This window comes from Buteo buteo, chromosome 2 (genome assembly GCF_964188355.1).
Source record: "Buteo buteo chromosome 2, bButBut1.hap1.1, whole genome shotgun sequence".
Taxonomy (NCBI): domain Eukaryota; kingdom Metazoa; phylum Chordata; class Aves; order Accipitriformes; family Accipitridae; genus Buteo; species Buteo buteo.
This window is the reverse complement of record NC_134172.1, coordinates 23,276,388-23,294,272: the sequence shown is the minus strand read 5'-3', so window position 1 is coordinate 23,294,272 and position 17,885 is coordinate 23,276,388. Positions and strand designations below refer to the sequence as shown.

The 17,885-nt window shown below is 39.8% G+C and overlaps 1 protein-coding gene across 9 annotated transcripts in view; it reads right to left on the bottom strand.

The window, feature by feature from the left end:
• Nucleotides 1-9,570: 9,570 nt before the first annotated feature.
• Nucleotides 9,571-17,885, bottom strand: part of TRDMT1 (tRNA aspartic acid methyltransferase 1) — a 40,782-nt gene continuing 32,467 nt past the window's right edge. For 3 of the 9 annotated variants that reach the window (XM_075048308.1, XM_075048281.1, XM_075048261.1), the window contains exons 9-11: nt 15,946-16,003; nt 14,763-14,892; nt 9,571-10,332 (exon numbers count right to left, since the gene is read on the bottom strand). In XM_075048308.1, coding sequence (XP_074904409.1) covers nt 10,232-10,332; nt 14,763-14,892; nt 15,946-16,003 — 289 coding nt within the window. In that variant the 3' untranslated portion in view covers nt 9,571-10,231. The other 6 variants (XR_012653205.1, XR_012653207.1, XR_012653204.1 and 3 more) reach the window with 5 other exon arrangements.

Genomic DNA, 17,885 nt, shown 5'->3' with positions numbered 1-17,885 from the left:
AACTGCTCTTGCTCAGAGTAGCCATCATTCACTGATCCTTTAAGCCCCAGTCCTTCCTGGAGGCCACAGAGCTCCTGCACTTCCTAGCCCTGTCCAGCCTTCCTTTCTGCTCCAGTTTGCACTTGCCACCTACAGATGTCCTACAGATATGCAGGACGTGATCTGGAGCTGGGGGATTGAATGAACTCTACAGCTTTCACAGACAGAAGTGTTATGAGGTCAAAGCACCCTGGGAAGAGATTGGACGTGGTGACAAAAAATAATGTAACCTCAAAAAGAGACAGAGGTGGACTCTGAAAATGAATGTGAAGCCAGGATAGCTAATGTTTGTGGTACTGCCACAAGTAATAACTTGATCTTTACTGTGAATAACTACAGTGTTCGAGATTATATCAGCTGCATCCCACCACCTCCACTATTTTCTGTTGTGTGCATAAAAAGTATTTTTTTATTACATTTTATTCCCTGTGGTTTTAGAAACTTATCTCAGAATTCAGAACAGCATGAGCCTGCTGACCATCTTTCTTGTGCTCACACAGACTGTGATACAGGTAACCCAACAGCTACTGCTGCTGCCTAGAGATCTGGAAGGGCAGAGGTGAAGCTCCTTCTGAACCCACAGGGCGCAGCCCATCCCATATGCCTACTGGTGCAGTAGCAGCAGCTCGGCTTGCTGGATATTCACCTGCTCAGCAGCAGCCTGTGGCCTCCAGGAGACCAAGACTATCAGCTGTTGATGCCAGAACAGAATAACATGAGAAGGAATTCCCAGGTGTTCTCCTTTACTATCACAGGGGATAGTGTTTACATGAAAATACAGAATTGTATCCTCAGTTGCTGAAAACTGTTACTGCTCCATTCAATCCAAATGAGCTATGATATTTTACGACAACAGAGAACCTGTCCCTCTATGTTTTTTTTTATTTATGCTCTTTGCTCTGAAATCTCTGTTCAGGAATAGGAGAACATAGACAAATTATTGATGTTTCTGTCTAGTCAACAGGACACCTTCTGCCTCTGGGTATCCTGGTACTGTCCATTAAACTAGTGCTCACTAACATTCTTCATGTCAGTTCTGATGTCTGTCTGGGTTTTTTTGCTCTTTTGGTTTTGTTTTGGGGGTTTTTTTAACAGTTTACTGAGTTTTTATAACTGTCAGTTGCATGTCAACTTGAAGAAACTATGGGCCAACTAAACCTGCACTTCTTAGCAGACTGGCTGAATGTATGCATACCTCAAGGACTCTCTTTCACAAAGTCTGTTGCATGCTGACAGTTTTCAGCCTGGACTTTGGCTGTCATCCACAAAATCCTTCCTTTTCTCTATTGATTTCTTTTGCATACTGAGTATGCATTGCCCCTCTCTGCTGCCTGTCAATCTTTGATTTAAGTTTCCCTTTCCAACTCATTAACTCCAATATACCAAATGACCAATGAGCAATAAACCACAGAGAATGGGGAGAAAGCTGCTAATGCAAGGAGGAAGAAGAAATTCACCTTCTCTTCCTACAGGCTTTATAGCTTAGAAAATGGTTGACCTGAAGACCAAGTGACTTTGACTATGCACTGTTTATAGGATGGAAAGAGCTCTGGACATCTATCTAAAATTTGCATGACACACTATTTTCCATTTCATTAGACTATCCAGATTTTAGTTAATTTACTCTCTATTCCTAGTGAATGCACCTTAGGCTGGCCAAGTTGGGAGATCTACAAACCATTTTAAGGAGAAAAATAGGTCCACACCTTTTAATTTTACTGAAACATGTTGGATTGAGACATCATTTTTGGAGGAACAGAATGGAAACCTTGCAAACATCTGGCATAAGAATAGGGGCTGTTCCTTCTAACAAGAAGAGCTGGCACAAACTCCTCCTCCTGGGACAGATCGTTCATTACCTCACTGACATGATGGCTGAGAAAACATCTCTAAAGAGTATAGGTTGTGCACAGATTTGGCAGGAAGTAATGGAGCATTCACCTCTAATTCTAGTTGAAGTTTATCCCATACTAGCAGGGACTACAATTTACCACCATCTTGTGTAGCTGTGTGAAATGAAATGGTGGTATCCCTCTACTTTTCCAGCAGTATGAGCCTGCAATGCAAAGACACTGCTGTAGAAGACAACAGTTGACTCAGATTATGGCCAAAAATTCAATATGCATTAATTGCACCTAGGAAGTCAACTCAGATGCAAAGACATGACACAAGTCTGTGACAATGCTCCCTTTTTATATGGGGGAAGGAAAACTATTGGTGTGAATCCCACCCTGGCTATTTTTTTAAGGGAAGACTAACAAATAATCCTTTATTTTGTTCTATAGATGCAAAAATGATCCCAGCTATTCAATGTTGTGATTCAAATATTTGCAAATAATTACAAATCCAGCCCTGTTGTTGGTTTAATCCCAAGCGGTGCACATTTACCCGAGTTTCCCCTCAGCTGAGCTCATGTCTCCCAGTACTTCCCTCTTCACTTCCCTGGATCCTCTTTCATCTTTCCTCCTTCTAATAATATTCCAGTGTTCAAAAACGACACACGAAGAATCACTGTTACCTCCATGGTACAAATGTGCAAATCACTGGTGTAAACAATGCTCCTTACTGAATTCAGCACTTCCTATGTGTCCCCATAGCTCTGAGACAACCCAGCACTAAGCTGGTATTAGGCCTTATATGGAGGATCAACAACCACAAGGTTTACATCAGACAAGGGTTACTCTGAGAAATAATGTTCCCCTTTCTGTCTCTTACCTATATCCACCCATCATTGCTTCCTTCATTCTCTTTACTTGTGTCTGGAGAGTTTTACGGCTGCAGCACCTTCCCCAGGGGCTGCAGCAGCAGCAAGGGTCCATTTCCCACACCACTTCTTAAGAATTTCTTTTACTTGTCAGCATACTGCCCTCTGACACCTGCTTAACATTTTGCTCCCTCAATACAGATGATGAAGTTAATAAGTTACCTGCTGACAAAGTTAAACTAAGTGGCCAGGAAATCTAGGTTTTCAGTTTTTAATAGCAAATAACAAAGAGATGAGTTTTGATTTAGTTAGCTACTTCAGCTGGAATTGATCTACTGTCCCAATTCTCCCTGGGTTCCCTTATCACAACGAAGGCAGTTATATATTAGGTTTTTAGTTTCATTATGAGACTTGTATTTGGTTCCTCTGTCTTTCTGATTTTTCTCCTTACACATGGTGTTTCTACAAACCACCAACCACTTTGAAGCTTCCTATTTTCTGTTTCATTCTTTTTTGAAATTAGGTTCATGAAAAGTTTCCACTCAGTTATATTGGCTTTGTTCTTTTCTATTGATTATTCCACTCCTTTTAGCACATTCCAATTGCTTTAACGTACACTGGAGTTATTTTTAGGGACTTCCATTTGCACAGTCACCCTTCTCCACTAATAATCCTAAAGCCATGAATGGACCTGGCTGCACAACCTCCCTCAGATTCATTCTGTTCTGTACTGTTGGCTTTATTGAGAGGCTTAGATCTGAGATAAGTCCATAAATCATTTGCTGTGTATTAATGTTGTGATTACAAATATTGGCATTCTGTCACCATACAAATATAAGGAAATAAGAGTGGTCATACTGGGTTAGAAAAAGATCCATCTAGGTCAGTACCCAGTCCCCAACAGTGGCCAAGAGCAGATAGTTCAGAAATGAAGGGTGCATGAAGGGGCATGCACATACAGTACCTCTCCTAGGTACTCTCTTGGCCTCCATTTATTTTCAGCTTGGGAACTTCTTCAGCCAGAAGTCTATTTACTCAGTACTCTCAAAGGATTTTTCTTCCATGAACTTGTCCATTCTTCTGAACTCTTCCACATGCTTCACCCTACAACACATGTACAATGAATGAGTAATGCCACATGGTAAGTAAGATCAATATACAGTCAAAATGTCACTCAGAAATACTAATTCTGAGTAGAATCCCATTTTTAAGTGTAATATTTATAAACAGAATGGGATTAGTTTCTTTTTTTAAATGTACACAGGGAAAACATTTAAATTAATAAAAACCATTTATTACTTTCTAGGTATGAGAAAATACCTCAGCACCATCAATGTGCTTTGCTTCCAAATGCCAGGTTGTTATTTAAAAATGTTTGAGTTACAACAGCCCAGGTCATGGACAAAAGCACAAGACAAATGTGCTCTCAAATGAAGCTGGGATTTCGGGATGTATTCCTGTGTTTAAAATCAGAGAGGCTCCCCACTGAAGGACATTTTAGGGACTTCTTTGCTGCAGAGTTTTCTGAATCCCAGTGAAAGGTACCCAACCAGCATGGCCGCCTGAAATTCCCTCCAACAACCCTCTCTCACTAAGAGTGGTGTATTCCACTCAGTTTTAGCCCTTCAACTCTGCTTCTTGCTTCATGAGAGCTCTTGCCAAAAGATCCATTGTCCATGCTTCCTCCCACTGTCAAAAGGACCAGGGGAAGGAAAGTCAAAGAGAACAACCCGGTTGTCTTGCCTTTAGAGATGGTTGCCTGGTCATCTAAGGCCACGTACTTCTTTTCTTCAACAGCTGTATAAATTCCCCAAACCTTGTAATCAACTGAAGATAAAAATAACACAAATCTCTTCATGCTCTTCACAACATTTAAACTGACATACTATCACTACTCAGTATTTCATTTTCCCTGGTGCCTTGGATATCAGTTATCTATTCAAACAAGTTGTTACAAAACAAGCATAAACTTCTAAGGAGGTTGTAACACTAGAATACTCATGTTTGCACAGGCAAAAGGAAAATGGTTGCTGGAGTTCATTTGGGCCTCTGTGCCTAATTTCTTACACTTTCACATTATTTTTCCTTGGATATTTCTTTGACCATTTCTACTTTATACACTATTTATATAAGGCTGTCCAGAAATGCACAGTGTTCTTAACCAATTCTTACGTTGTCTCCTCCAAATCCTTACTAATATAGCATATTCTTTAAACACCATGCAGGCAAAAAATACACAGAGTATGTAAGTGGCTTCAAATATCTAAGAGGCAAAATACATTAAAGTGCTAAGGAAAAGAAATATAATTCAGTATTTATACAATAAGCCAACAGTGTTAAACCTCATATGAATAGCAAGCAAATAGAACAGAGAAATCAAAGGGTGAGCTGAGAATGAATAGTTCATCCCTGAGATGTAACACATATTTGCTAGATTTTCTATTTATTTTTGAAATGTGTGACAACTGCTAAAAAAGAATTGTACAGTCATCAAAGCATTGGACCTGTTCAGATTTCTATTGAGATGTCTCTTTAGAAAACAAAATGGGCTTACCCATGACTAAGTTTAAGACATATGATAGTGTTATCACAGATCGATGTTTTCCAGCCTGTAATGTACAGATTCCTGACAATCTTTATACTCCTCCCACAAGAGTCAGCAAAAGGTGAGATAAAGCCTGTGGGCAGGAGCCTTACGTTCACTACATGGAACGATGCACCTCCACTGGAAAATTTTGAGTTCATGTATCAAAAAATATTCAAACCCACTGCGTTAAACAAATGGTATTTTAGTAACTTCACTGCTACACAGGTTTCTCCATGAGTATAGAGCACCCCTAGATTAACTCAGAGAAAAACAAGCTTATGTAGGCAACGCATTCTGTAAGGCAACTGGCAAGCTTCAAAAATGACTGCATAAGTATGACACCACCTAATATGACATCCTTTTCCTCAGTGGAGCTCCTCAAGTTTGAGGGAATGCAACCACATCTTCTCGCTCAGATAATGAAATGTGCTTCAGATATGCAGGATAAATGAGTTACAAAACCAAAAATCAGATTCTGGAAATCTTCCATTTCCAGAGCTGTCTTCCAGATTTCACTCATTAACCTTTCAGCTGTTTTTGTAATCACATTTCATTGCTGTGAAAATGCTTAAGTTGAAGTTGCAAGTGCAGCACCGATGTAAGGCTGAAAAGCACTTATGATTAGGAGACTACATGAAGAAGGAAGCAATGTGATCATCAAGTAAGGTCAAGCAGGTGCAACCCAGCAGAGCTCAGTAAATGAGTCTAGTAATGACAAACTGATGGGATAAGCAGCAGTCACTTGATTTAGCTGCACTGGTATTACAGGGTTAGTAGAGGTAAAATACACAAATATATATTTACAACTCTGAACTCTGTTCTTTCAAAATATCTCCTTTAGAAACAGCTCAGAGTAGCAAACAGATTTAAGTCTTCACAATCACATTCAATTAAAATTCACTGTCAGCATGTAACAGGCTGTATTGCTATATCAGTTTTAGATGCAGCTAGATAACTTTCAACTTACACTTTAATACTGCTTGCTTATGAGTGGCATATAAATCATTAAAACATGTTTTATAGATTAAGGAATTGAAAACTCATTGTTAATAGTAATATTTTGCCAAATATTATTATAGTGAGGCAAAATGAACAGACTATTTACATGGCTTAGCGAAAGAAATCCCAATTTATAAATAAAATTTATCTCCTTTGTTTTCATTTCAATGTTTGGATCATGTTAGATTGCAACAGATCTTCCTGTTGTCATGTTTCTCCCAAGAACAAACCATATAGCTACGAGTTATTGATCTGGCTGATAAATCTACCCAATGACCACCATGTAAACAGATAACTATGGTTCGTAACACTGTCAAAAACACACTTGCTCTTCACAGTTTAGTAGTAGGCACAGCCTAACATTAGTCTAGCACTTTTTTGCCATTACAGTACTACAAGAGACCAGGTAAAGACAGAGGCTGACCTCATCCTTCTCTAGAGTCTAGTCCAGAGCTCTTTTAGGAGAATCCATTTTCATTTCTCTTTTATAGGTGGAACAGCCCAAGTGGTCCAAATGCACTTGGAGAATAAGACAGGCTGAAGTAGGTCAACCCAGGCTTTTCCTGGTTTAACAGTCCAGAAACAGCACGCAAATCAAGACTGAAGAAGAAATACACAAGGAGTCAGCATAAGATAAAGTACGGCACAAAATAGCAAAGGACTACAAAAGTAGTCCTTTTCTGTTTCAGGAGGACTACGGCAGATGAGAATAGCTGCAGTATCTCGACAGCAGCTCTGTTCTCTACGGTCTTTAGTTTCTCCTGCATTACCAAGCCTAGATGCAATAACACCATGACTGTTCCTATGTCATCCCATAGGAAAAAAAAAAAAAAAAAAAAATTTCAGGGTTGGCGGCTTTGATAACTTACTGCTTTGGTACTACAGGAACTATGATCAATCTAAGAAATCCTTCAGTTTTCTGACACACCAGCTCTCTAATGGATGCTTACTAAGTATCATCTTGCCTTTTCCTCCCTCAAGCTGTTTTTTCTCTAGATACCAATATAATATTACCTGCAAGGAAAAATAACAACTGGAACATGTGTTTCCTTAGAAGGTTTTCAGTTTTTCCACAATTTTCTCTATTGTTTCAGAGATATTAAACTCACAAGACTTGATGATTAAAAAAACATTCAGTCCAGCTCTATGAGATGGTGTAAAACTGTGGCACTCTGGATGGCCATATGCAGTGGTTTCATCCCAACATACAGTTCTAACCCTTGCACTATTATCAAGTTTTGTGAAGAAATCTTCAGAAGAACCCCATATAGTTTTTCTCCAGTTCTTGCACCATAGGAACCTAAACATGGAGTTTTTAAATTTCTCATAGAATAGTTTGGGTTGGAGGGGACCTTTAAAGGTCATCTAGTGCAACCCTCCCTGCAATGAGCAGGGACATCTGCAACTAGACCAGGTTGCTCAGAGCCCCATCCAACCTGACCTTGAACGTTTCTAGGGATGGGGCATCTACCACCTCTCTGGGCAACCTGTGCCAGTGTTTCACCACCCTCATCATGAAAAATTTCTTCCTTGTATCTAGTCTAAATCTACCCTCTTTTAGTTTAAAACCATTACCCCTTGTCTTATCGCGACAGGCCATACTAGAAAGTGTCTTTCTTATAAGCCCCCTTTAAGTACTGAAAGGGTGCCATAAGGTCTCCCCAGAGCCTTCTCTTCTCCAGGCTAAACAACTCCACCTCTCTCAGCGTGTCCTCATAGGAGAGGTGTTCCATCCCTCTGACCATCTTTGTGGCCCTCCTCTGGACCCCCTCCAACCGGTCCATGTCTTCCCTGTGCTGAGGACCCCAGAGCTGGATGCAGTACTCCAGGTGGTGTCTCATGAGAGCAGAATAGAGGGGCAGAATCACTTCCCTCGACCTGCTGGTCATGCTTCTTTTGACGCAGCCCAGGATACAGTTGGCTTTCTGGGCTGCAAGCACACATTGCCAGCTCATGACCAGCTTTTCATCCACCGGTACCCCCAAGTCCTTCTCCGCAGGGCTGCTCTTAATCCCTTCATCCCCCAGCTTGTATTGATACCAGGGGTTGCCCCGACCCAGGTGCAGGACCTTGCACTTGGCCATCTTGAACCTCATGAGATTCACATGGGCCCACTTCTAGAGCTTGTCCAGGTCCCTCTGGATGGCATCCCATCCCTCAGGCATGTCAAATGCACCACTCAGCTGGGCATCATCTGCCAACTTGATGAGGGTGCACTCGATCCCACTCGCTATGTCATCGATGAAGATATTAAACAGTACTGGTCCCAATATGGACCCCTGAGGGACACCACTGGTCACCATCATGTCTGCCTGGACATTGAGCCATTGACCACTACCCTCTGGATGTGACCATCCAACCAGTTCCTCATCCACCAAACAGTCCACCCATCAAATCCATCTCTCTCCCATTTAGAGAGAAGGAGGTTGTAGGGGACCATGTCAAAGGCCTTACAGAAATCCAGACAGATGACAACTGTAGCTCTTCCCTTGTCCACTGATGTAGTCACTCCACCATAGAAGGCCACTAGGTTGGTCAGGCAGGACTTGCCCTTGGTGCAGCCATGCTGGCTGTCTTGAATCATGTCCCTGTCCTCCCTGTGCCTTCGCATAGCTTCTAGGAGGATCTGTTCCATGATCTTCCCAGGCACAGAGGTGAGGCTGACAGGTCGGTAGTTCCCAGGGTCCTCCTTTCTACCCTTTTTTAAAAACGGGTGCAATGTTTCCCTTTTTCCAGTCACCAGGGACTTCACCTGACTGCCATGACTTTTCAAATCTCACAGAGAGCGGCTTGGCAACTACATCAGCCAACTCCCTCAGGACTCTGGGATGCATCTTGTCACATCCCATAGACTCACGTATGTTCAGGTTCCTCAGGGTGGTCGCAAATCTGATCTTCTCTTACAGTGGGAGGAACTTCACTCCCCCAGTCCCTGTCTTGCAGCCCATCCACTTGAGAAGTGTGGGAAGAGAGGCTGCCAGTGAAGACTGAGGCAAAAAAGGTGTTGAGTACCTCAGCCTTCTCCTTGTCCGTTGTTAACAGTTTGCCAGTCTCGTTCATCGGGGGGGGGGTATGCTTTCTTAGACCCTCCTTTTCTAGCTGACATACCTGTAGAAGCCCCTGTTATTCTTTGCATCCCTTGCAGTTTTTATGTCTTTTATGTGTAGGTTTTTGGTAAGGAGCAATGATCTTATCCTGAATAATATCAGTGACAACAGAAAACAGGCAAGTTATTGTCAGGGTTGTGATGATCTTGAAATATTTTTATTCAGGTGCACCTAAAATCATTCCAGACAGATGCAGTTGGGTTCCAGAAACCTACAAGTATTTTGAGAGGATGAGACAACCATAAACTAAGGATGACACTGTGTCTTCTTAAAAATCTTATACAAAATACTGAATTCAACAGTCTAATTGGCTACAAAAAATACATCAAAATTTCAGATTATATATACAATAAATCTTTTAAGAATGGATCGCTGATATTTACAGCTGAAGACATTTTACATGTAGAACTTGGTCTCTGCACTTAATTAGAACACCTTTTACATTTACAGCCTTTTTATATTGCACCAAGAGGGTGCTTTTAAGATAAAATAAAATAGTCTTATCCATTTTCATTGAGGTATACGTAAACACTGTTCTTTTTCATTTTGCAAAATAAAAAGGACATATTTAAATAAAGCAATTAAGTCCTGGAAACTTCCATTTAAATAAAACACCTCTACAGTTCAAATACACCATTAAAGCAAGGCATTAAAAACATATCAGAACTGTTCAGCAAAATCTCTAGGCAGATATTTTGGTAAGCTATGACTTTTGTTCAGCTGCTATCAGCTTTCTCTTGTAAGATGGAAGTATTTTCTGTCACCATTCCGTACTCATCAGATTCAGGTTCTAAATTATCCAAGTAGAATGGAGATCAATTTTGCCACCACAGGTACATTGAGGCTGTTTCCCAGAAGACGGTAGCACTGCTTTATTGTTACTTTGTCAGGAAAGCCTAAAACAAAAACATACAGTGCAACATCATTAGTTTGGGTTTGTTCCTAGCTTTTAGTCTACTTGTTTTTTCAGTGAACAGTTCTTAATGCAGTTACCACAGATTACAGCAGGGTTCACCCCCCGGTCTAAAATTCACAAAGTTACAAAAATAATTCCCAACCAGTTCATTGGATTCGTATCAGTTCTTTCATTAGCAGTACTGCCATCTCTGAAGTTTAACAAGAAGCCTCAAAACATTGCTCTATTGTGTAAGTAACGCCAAACTATTTTCTCTTCAAGTAGCTCAAAATATCCAGCAGTCTCAAGGAAGGGCAGCAGCACCTACAACACTGCACAACTGCTACTCTAGAGAACATCCACAGAGGAACATGGCCATGGCAGAAAGAAAAAGTGATGATTCTGCAGATGGACTAAACTGCATTTCTCAACAAGCTTTACATTGTACTTCCAATCTGAGCACCTCTAACCAGTTGAGGCAAATCAAATGAGTCTCACAGTGCAATATACCACCAGCACAGATTAAGCTATAAGCAAGGCTTATTCAGTCAGTGATCAAGCAGCTGAACAATTTTCCATGTAATTCAATGCTGAACCTGTCAAATGCACTCAGAAATAAAGACAGCATCTGAGATGTCCTTCACATGGTAAAGTGCATGGACTGGCAGAAAGAAGGGAGGCCAAGAAAAAATTAAACAGGTCCAGCTATTGTGAAAGGGCTGTGCTGTGTATTGAGTACCCAAAGGTGAGCAAGCTTCTGAGAATGAAGAAGTTGCCAACAGCCAGTTGGTCTGCTGTAACTGTCTTTGCTTACACTCTTAGCTTACTCCAGCTGTGAGCTAAAGTGCATTTGCTTCAACTTGAGTGAAAGACGAACAGCAGCGGTGATTCAACCATTAAGGTCATTTGCTAAGCTGCTGAAACTTGATCACATTCAATTATTTGATCATTCCCCAAGACGAAAACCTAACTTTGAGCCCAAGGTCATCACCAGCCAGATTAGCTTTGATGCATCAATACACTGTGTGTGCAAGTAGCAATACGTATGTTCTGAAGTTTTCATGGCACTTCAGAAAAATCCTCTTTCAGGGGTCGCTCAGAAGAGAACATGGTTGGACAGCTGCTGAGCCAAGGGTGGAAAGCTGAGGAGGAGGTGTCTGGGAGGAGTTGTTCCATCCTTTTCTGCCAGCTATTAATGCCTCAAATGTGGACTGCTTTGGTAAACACATCTTCTGCCAGCTCCATCCACTCTGCCTAGCTTCCTGGCACTCACATTTGGGCAACCGTTCTTCTCTCTTTGGAACAATCACTTGCACTCCACACATACTTCCTCAGATGGAGTTTTCACATTATATCACTGACTAAGGTACAGAATCTACACATTTTGAAAGCATATATAAAAATAAACACATATTTATGCACACACACACGCATGTCCACTTACAGCCCAAGAAGCTTATCTGAACCCTGAAAATTTCAGAGTTTCTCCTTCTGCCTCTTAGCAACTGAAAGCCTGAATTAATTTTCAAGGCTCACTGTCTCCTTTATCCCAAGGCTCCTCCATCTGCGTGTTAACATTATCTTGCACCTTCTATCTTCTTGCCTCAAGAGTAGCCTACATCAGAAGGACAGATTTAACAACTCATAGTACGATGGCACTTGCTGCACAGCTCTCACCATATCGTTTAGGTCATGCATGCTACTTGATGATGTTGCGGTCTTGGCAACACACACTGCCACATTGCGCTGGGTTTCTGCTAGGCTGCCATTTGTTTCCTAATAGCTTACATACATCACTAACAGGAAAAATGGAAAAGGCATCCTGACATCACCCTCATGAAAGCAGGTCACAGGTGCAAGAATGCTCTGATCACTTTTAATGATATTGCTGTGGGACCCACAGTAGCAACTAAGACAAATGACTGCAGCATTTCATTGACCTGTAGTGCAAGTACTATTTATACATTTAGATGTTAAAAGCACAAATAAATCAATTAATGTTAAGAACGAACAATGATTTTAACTCTGCATCTCAGGTATTGGAAAAGGCCATCAATTTGTTAAAACATAGAACCATTTAGACACAATCATGTTTCTTCTGGTAATACTGTAGCTACAGCTAGTAACACTCTGTGTTACAAAGTTTCCTGACATTCTCTTCACTCCATTTTCAGCTTCTAGTTTTCTGATTCTTCAGCTTCTTGGACCCACAACATATTTGCAGTGGGTACATTTCCAGGCTTTCTGTTGTTGAAAATTTCAGCACAAATGTTGCTGTCACTACAGAACACAGGAGCAGAGAAATTATAGCATATTTCCCTCTGAAAATACCACACTTCGCAATAATTACTTGAAATTTAACATGGGAGAAATGCTGTCAGGGAAACACCCTTTACTGTAGCCATAAATATAGCGACTTTCAAAAAATCCCATAGCTTGCAAATCCTCAAAAGAAACTTAATATTATAGTACCTAAATTCACCAGAGGTTTCAATCAGCCTAGAGCTGAGTAACACTTTTTTTTTTTAAAGTACAAAGAGGGAAATGTCTTAGATTAAACACAAAGGAAACAAACGTCAGACTTCTGACTCATAGCAGTGGGAAAAACTTGCTCTGCCTATGAATCAGGAGTATATGTGAGAGGAAGCCACTGGATGAGAGAGGCTTGTTTTATGTGTTGTGAAAGTTGGACAAGTAACATAGTGAGGCAGGGAACTGCAAGAACTGTAAAGAAGGTCCTATGATTAAGGCAGAAGGGTACTGCCCTCTGAGAGGTGGAATCTGTCCCTGTCCCTCCCTCTGCAGTTCCCACGTGACAAAAGACAAGTTTGCTAAACAAGCACTTCATAGATGGTGATGATCTGGATGCTCCTCAAATTCAGAAGCCTGACTTGCCTTGAGAGTTCAGTTCTGGTTTGCAAAAATATTGAACCTCACAGCTGCCCCTGAAGATGAGCTCTGAACAGAGAAAGCATGGTATCATTCCAAGCACTCTGAAATAGTAAAGGTCAGGTTTTGCAAACTGATCACCCTAAATTAATGGGGTCTTCCAAACATTAATTTCTGCATTGTATCGGTTCTCCCTCTGTAAAATATAAGCAATATTAACCCTGCTACACCTCTCAGTGATGGTGCAAAGACTGATTTAACATTTGGAAAACACAAGCTGTATTTTTTAAAAAAAAGAGAAAATGGGCAACTTTGTGCTTAAAAGTGATCTTGAACAGAATGATAAATCTATACAAGCCCAATCCAGCCCTGTTTAGCCCAAGTTTCTTTACATCAGCCTACATCAATACGGAACAGAGCTGTGCTAAGAAAAAGGCTGTCTGCCAAAAGAACAAACCTATTAAAGAAGAGAGGCTATGAAAAAATCCTGCATGTTGGCATGTAACTTAACACAGCACACTCCTGCAAATACTCTTAAACAAGTAAGCTTAGTGCTGGCAAATGTAACATTTGACTTTGCAACCTTGATAATGTGCTTTTGAATGTAGTAATTTTGAATATAACTAAGTAATAAATGAGAAAACAAACTAAAACTGCAAAAGAAAGAAATATATAAAACTATTAGCACTCCTCAGAACTCTAAGTCACTGAGGAAGTCGAAAAAATATAACCAATTACTCAAGGTCAGTTGTGTCTTATTCTATGGATGCTTGTGTTGCTGAGACAATAAATTGATCTGAAGTGTCAGCAGCAGGCCAAGCTCTTTAGTAGGTAGTAACAGCTACACTTTCTTGCCTCCCTTTCTTTACAAGGGGAATTCTGGTGAATTTATTTCAGGCTTAATTCTGGTTGATCTGTGTGCAATGTACTGGTATTGCTGAGTCTTGCTCCTTGACTCCCTCTTCTTGACAAAAACAGTTAGAAAATTAAGTATCTGAACAAGGGCTAGGACTGCCTTTTCTAGAAAATAGAGATGACTTAAAAGGTCATTAACTGAAGAGTTTCGTCAGTCCTAAACAAAGAAGTATCTGTACCTTCTGAAAATTCCCTTTCTGTCAGCAGCTGCAAATGTGTGGAAGGGAGAAAGCAAGCAGCTCAAACACTGAGAACCACTAACAGAGCTCCTAAACTGGCAGGATGTGTTGACTTAGCACAGTTGTGAGTAATGTTGGCTGCTGAGTAAATAGTTTCAACTTTACACAAAGGTATTCCTTCATTGCTGTTCAGTAATAGAGCATTTCTCACAAAACTTTTTTCTAAGTTTATGAAGATAAACCTAACCACAGAAGCTGGCTCTTACAAAATATAAAAAACTAGTGGAAATTCAGAAATTCAGAGTTAGCCAAATAGCATGAATCAATCATAAGAATTAAACAGTCCGAAAAAAAATGCAAAATAAAAAGCATGGATTAGTCCCCAGTAAAAAACCTACATCAGCATTTCTGAAGAATGATGCAGAAATGGGTACTTTGCACCACATACCAAATTCGAGAGGGAATCCATGAAGATTTGCTATTTCTCTTGGCGTAAAGTACCTCAGTTTTAGTGTTGACAATTTCATAAGCTTCTCTTCTTCTGGTAAGTCTTCAATGTGTTTAAACACTGATTCAAGCTATGAAGAATATTCAAAACAATAGATATCACTGACACAGGCCAAATACGTAAAATTCAACAGTCACATCTTAACAGAATATTTCTTTAATTATCACAGTGCCAAAGACAATAGCGTGTTTTGCTTGAAAGTATAATTGGTGGTGTATTTTTGCAGCCATTATCTCAACACATGGACTTGCAAGAAAGAAATCAATGTTGCCATGAGGGCATTCATCATTTCTTCCTCCAGTTACAAGCTATACCAATACTTAATGAGGCAATCAAAGGACTATAAACATCTGTTAATGACAGGATAGTGACTTAATATTAACTCAATAGCAAACTATCCACACAAATTAAGCTGTATGGATGCAGCTGTTTTAATACATTTGCTTTGAGATTATCCCTAATTCCAAAGCTGCATTCTTCTTATGCTTACAAATGCCATATAATATTAGTGAACAGCACAGAAGTGCAGGAGGCAGTGCCTGTGTACAAAACAGGCTGTGTGAAAAGTATCTTTGAGTGCTGATTCACCAATACATTTATTATTACCTTCCCCAATGCCTAAATACCACTTTGTGGTGAACTTAGTATCAACAGCAGAACTTTTCAAAATACTATGTCTTCCCAGATAAATAATACTTTTGAAATTCAAACATGTTAAACATTTGACAATATTTACTGGATCATCTATGCACAAAAAATGGCACTAGATTCACAACACAGTACTGCAGTTTATCCACAGAATTAATCATTTTTAATGTTTTCATGTACCCCTGTGAAACCTCTGTATGACACTACAGATAATAAAATAATAGCAACTCACATTCTCCACACAGAGGCACACACATATAATTTTGATTTAAATAAACTGTTGTTTAGGAACATAAAGAAAATCAATTGGAAATTCAGTTGCCATAAAATGTAGTTTTAAAAGCTTTTTTTCTTATAATATTCAGAATAACAAACCAGAAGACAGAAAAAAAAATAAAACAAATCTCGTATCAGTTTTAAAACAAGTCTCAAATTTTAAAATGTCATTCTCGTATGTTAGTCTCCACATTCTTACCTGTACATCTACTGCTGTCTGCAGAACTGAGCCTGTCCCTTCCACATAGTGTCCATACCTTAACAACAACAGTAACAATCTTAAATTAATATTTTCATTGGACCTCCGTACTGACAACTGCAAAGATACAGGGAGGTTACTTAGGTTCCTTTGCCTTGATTAACAAATAGCATCCTGGACAGATAAAGCAAAAGGCCTTGTTATTAACAACGCTAACCCCTGGAGTGCAGTAGCTTCTGAATTTGCTCTCTAGGGATGAGTCTGCAATCAACGCGCGAGGGTTTATCCACACTAATGCTTTACATAAGGCAACTAGGCAAATATACAAGGCCAAGGAATTCAAGCATAGCATCATCAGAAAGGGCCAACTACATCGCACAAACCAATTTTACATTAAGGCAAAACGTGTTAAAGGCCAAATGGTCCTAGGGGGTCAGATTGGCTCTCCATATTCAGAGGAGGACCATTAGTGTGAGCCTCCAGCTTTTATATCAATCCATTAGAAACAAAGTGGTTCAGTCAGGTTTAACTTTTGGTTGCTTGTGGATTTTCCACAGGGGGAAGGGATAAGGGATGGCCAGGCATCCATGCAGAGCAGTAGAAGAAAGAAAGAAAAGAAGAAAGAAAAAATTAAATCCAACTACACAGTAAGCAAACTTATATTCTAAAACCATACAAAAGCTCTTTTGGATGCTTTGTGGTTGATTGCATAACAACATGTTTACCCTGTAGTCTCTTCCAGGCTATCATTTAAATATAATTATGGGCTTTCAGAAACATACTCTGCTCGTCTATGATGGTGTTTGAATGTCCTGAACAGAGAGAGACTGAAGCAAGTCAACAGATGGCTTTTGCACTGTGGAACAATTTCAGAAGATCCACTGCATTAGAGAGATGCAGTCTGCATCAATCATTAACAGATACTATTCTCTATTTTTATCTGCGCATCTGTAAAGACAATTATAAAGGTCTTTTGCTCTACTTGGGACCCATTCTAAAGCAAGGCACTGGAACAATTTTTGTTTCAAGCCTTTCTAATTCCACAATGAATAAAGGAATACTCTCCCTTCAGCACAGACACAATGACCCAACATGGCACAATCTTGAGAATTTCTTCTTCAGCTGGAAAAAGCTTACGAGTAGTTCTGCCAATATCAGTGAGAGCAACACTCATTTGAAAATAAAATGCTTGCAAATCTTCCTTAGGATCAGAACAAAAGGCCCTAAACACTGATGCAGATTAAAAACACATGGAATAGAACTGTGTTGTAAATACATCACCTTTAATTGGTTAGTTGCATTCTGAAAATTCCCCAATACCAAGTTTAACAATGTAACACACATAACACTGAGGAATCCTGATCGTCATCTTATACAGCATCTGATCATATTTCAGATGAACATATCTGAGCCAAAATAAATAAATGATGATAAATTTCAAAGTGGTATTTCACAGTTTTATTGGGGGAAAAGAATCTTTTAATAGGATCCATGTTATACAAAATACTCCAGTTTAAATAACTGGCAGTAGAGTACAGAACTACCACCACCACCAAAATGTAGTTGGTGTAGAAGTGGTTTGGAGGCTGGGGGGCAGGTGGAGTGGGTTTTTAACACAAATGTGGGCAGATGGCCAGTGTTAGCTGGATTGTTATTAATTATTATTGCAGATGCTGACTACAGAAAAATTAACACTCCTACCTTAGGCTCATAACATCATTAAAGATGGGAATTTTTGCCACAGTAAAAAATGATGCATTGATTTTCTGACATTTCATTACCAGTTATAATGAAAGAAGTTGGCTTAAGAAATTACAGTCTTCAATTTTCCTCTGACTCAAGATCCCCCCCCCCCCCTTTATTTCTGTAAGCTTTCAAAAAAACCTTTTAATTTCATATACATAATATATTATTTCTGGGTATATTGTGTCCTACATTAT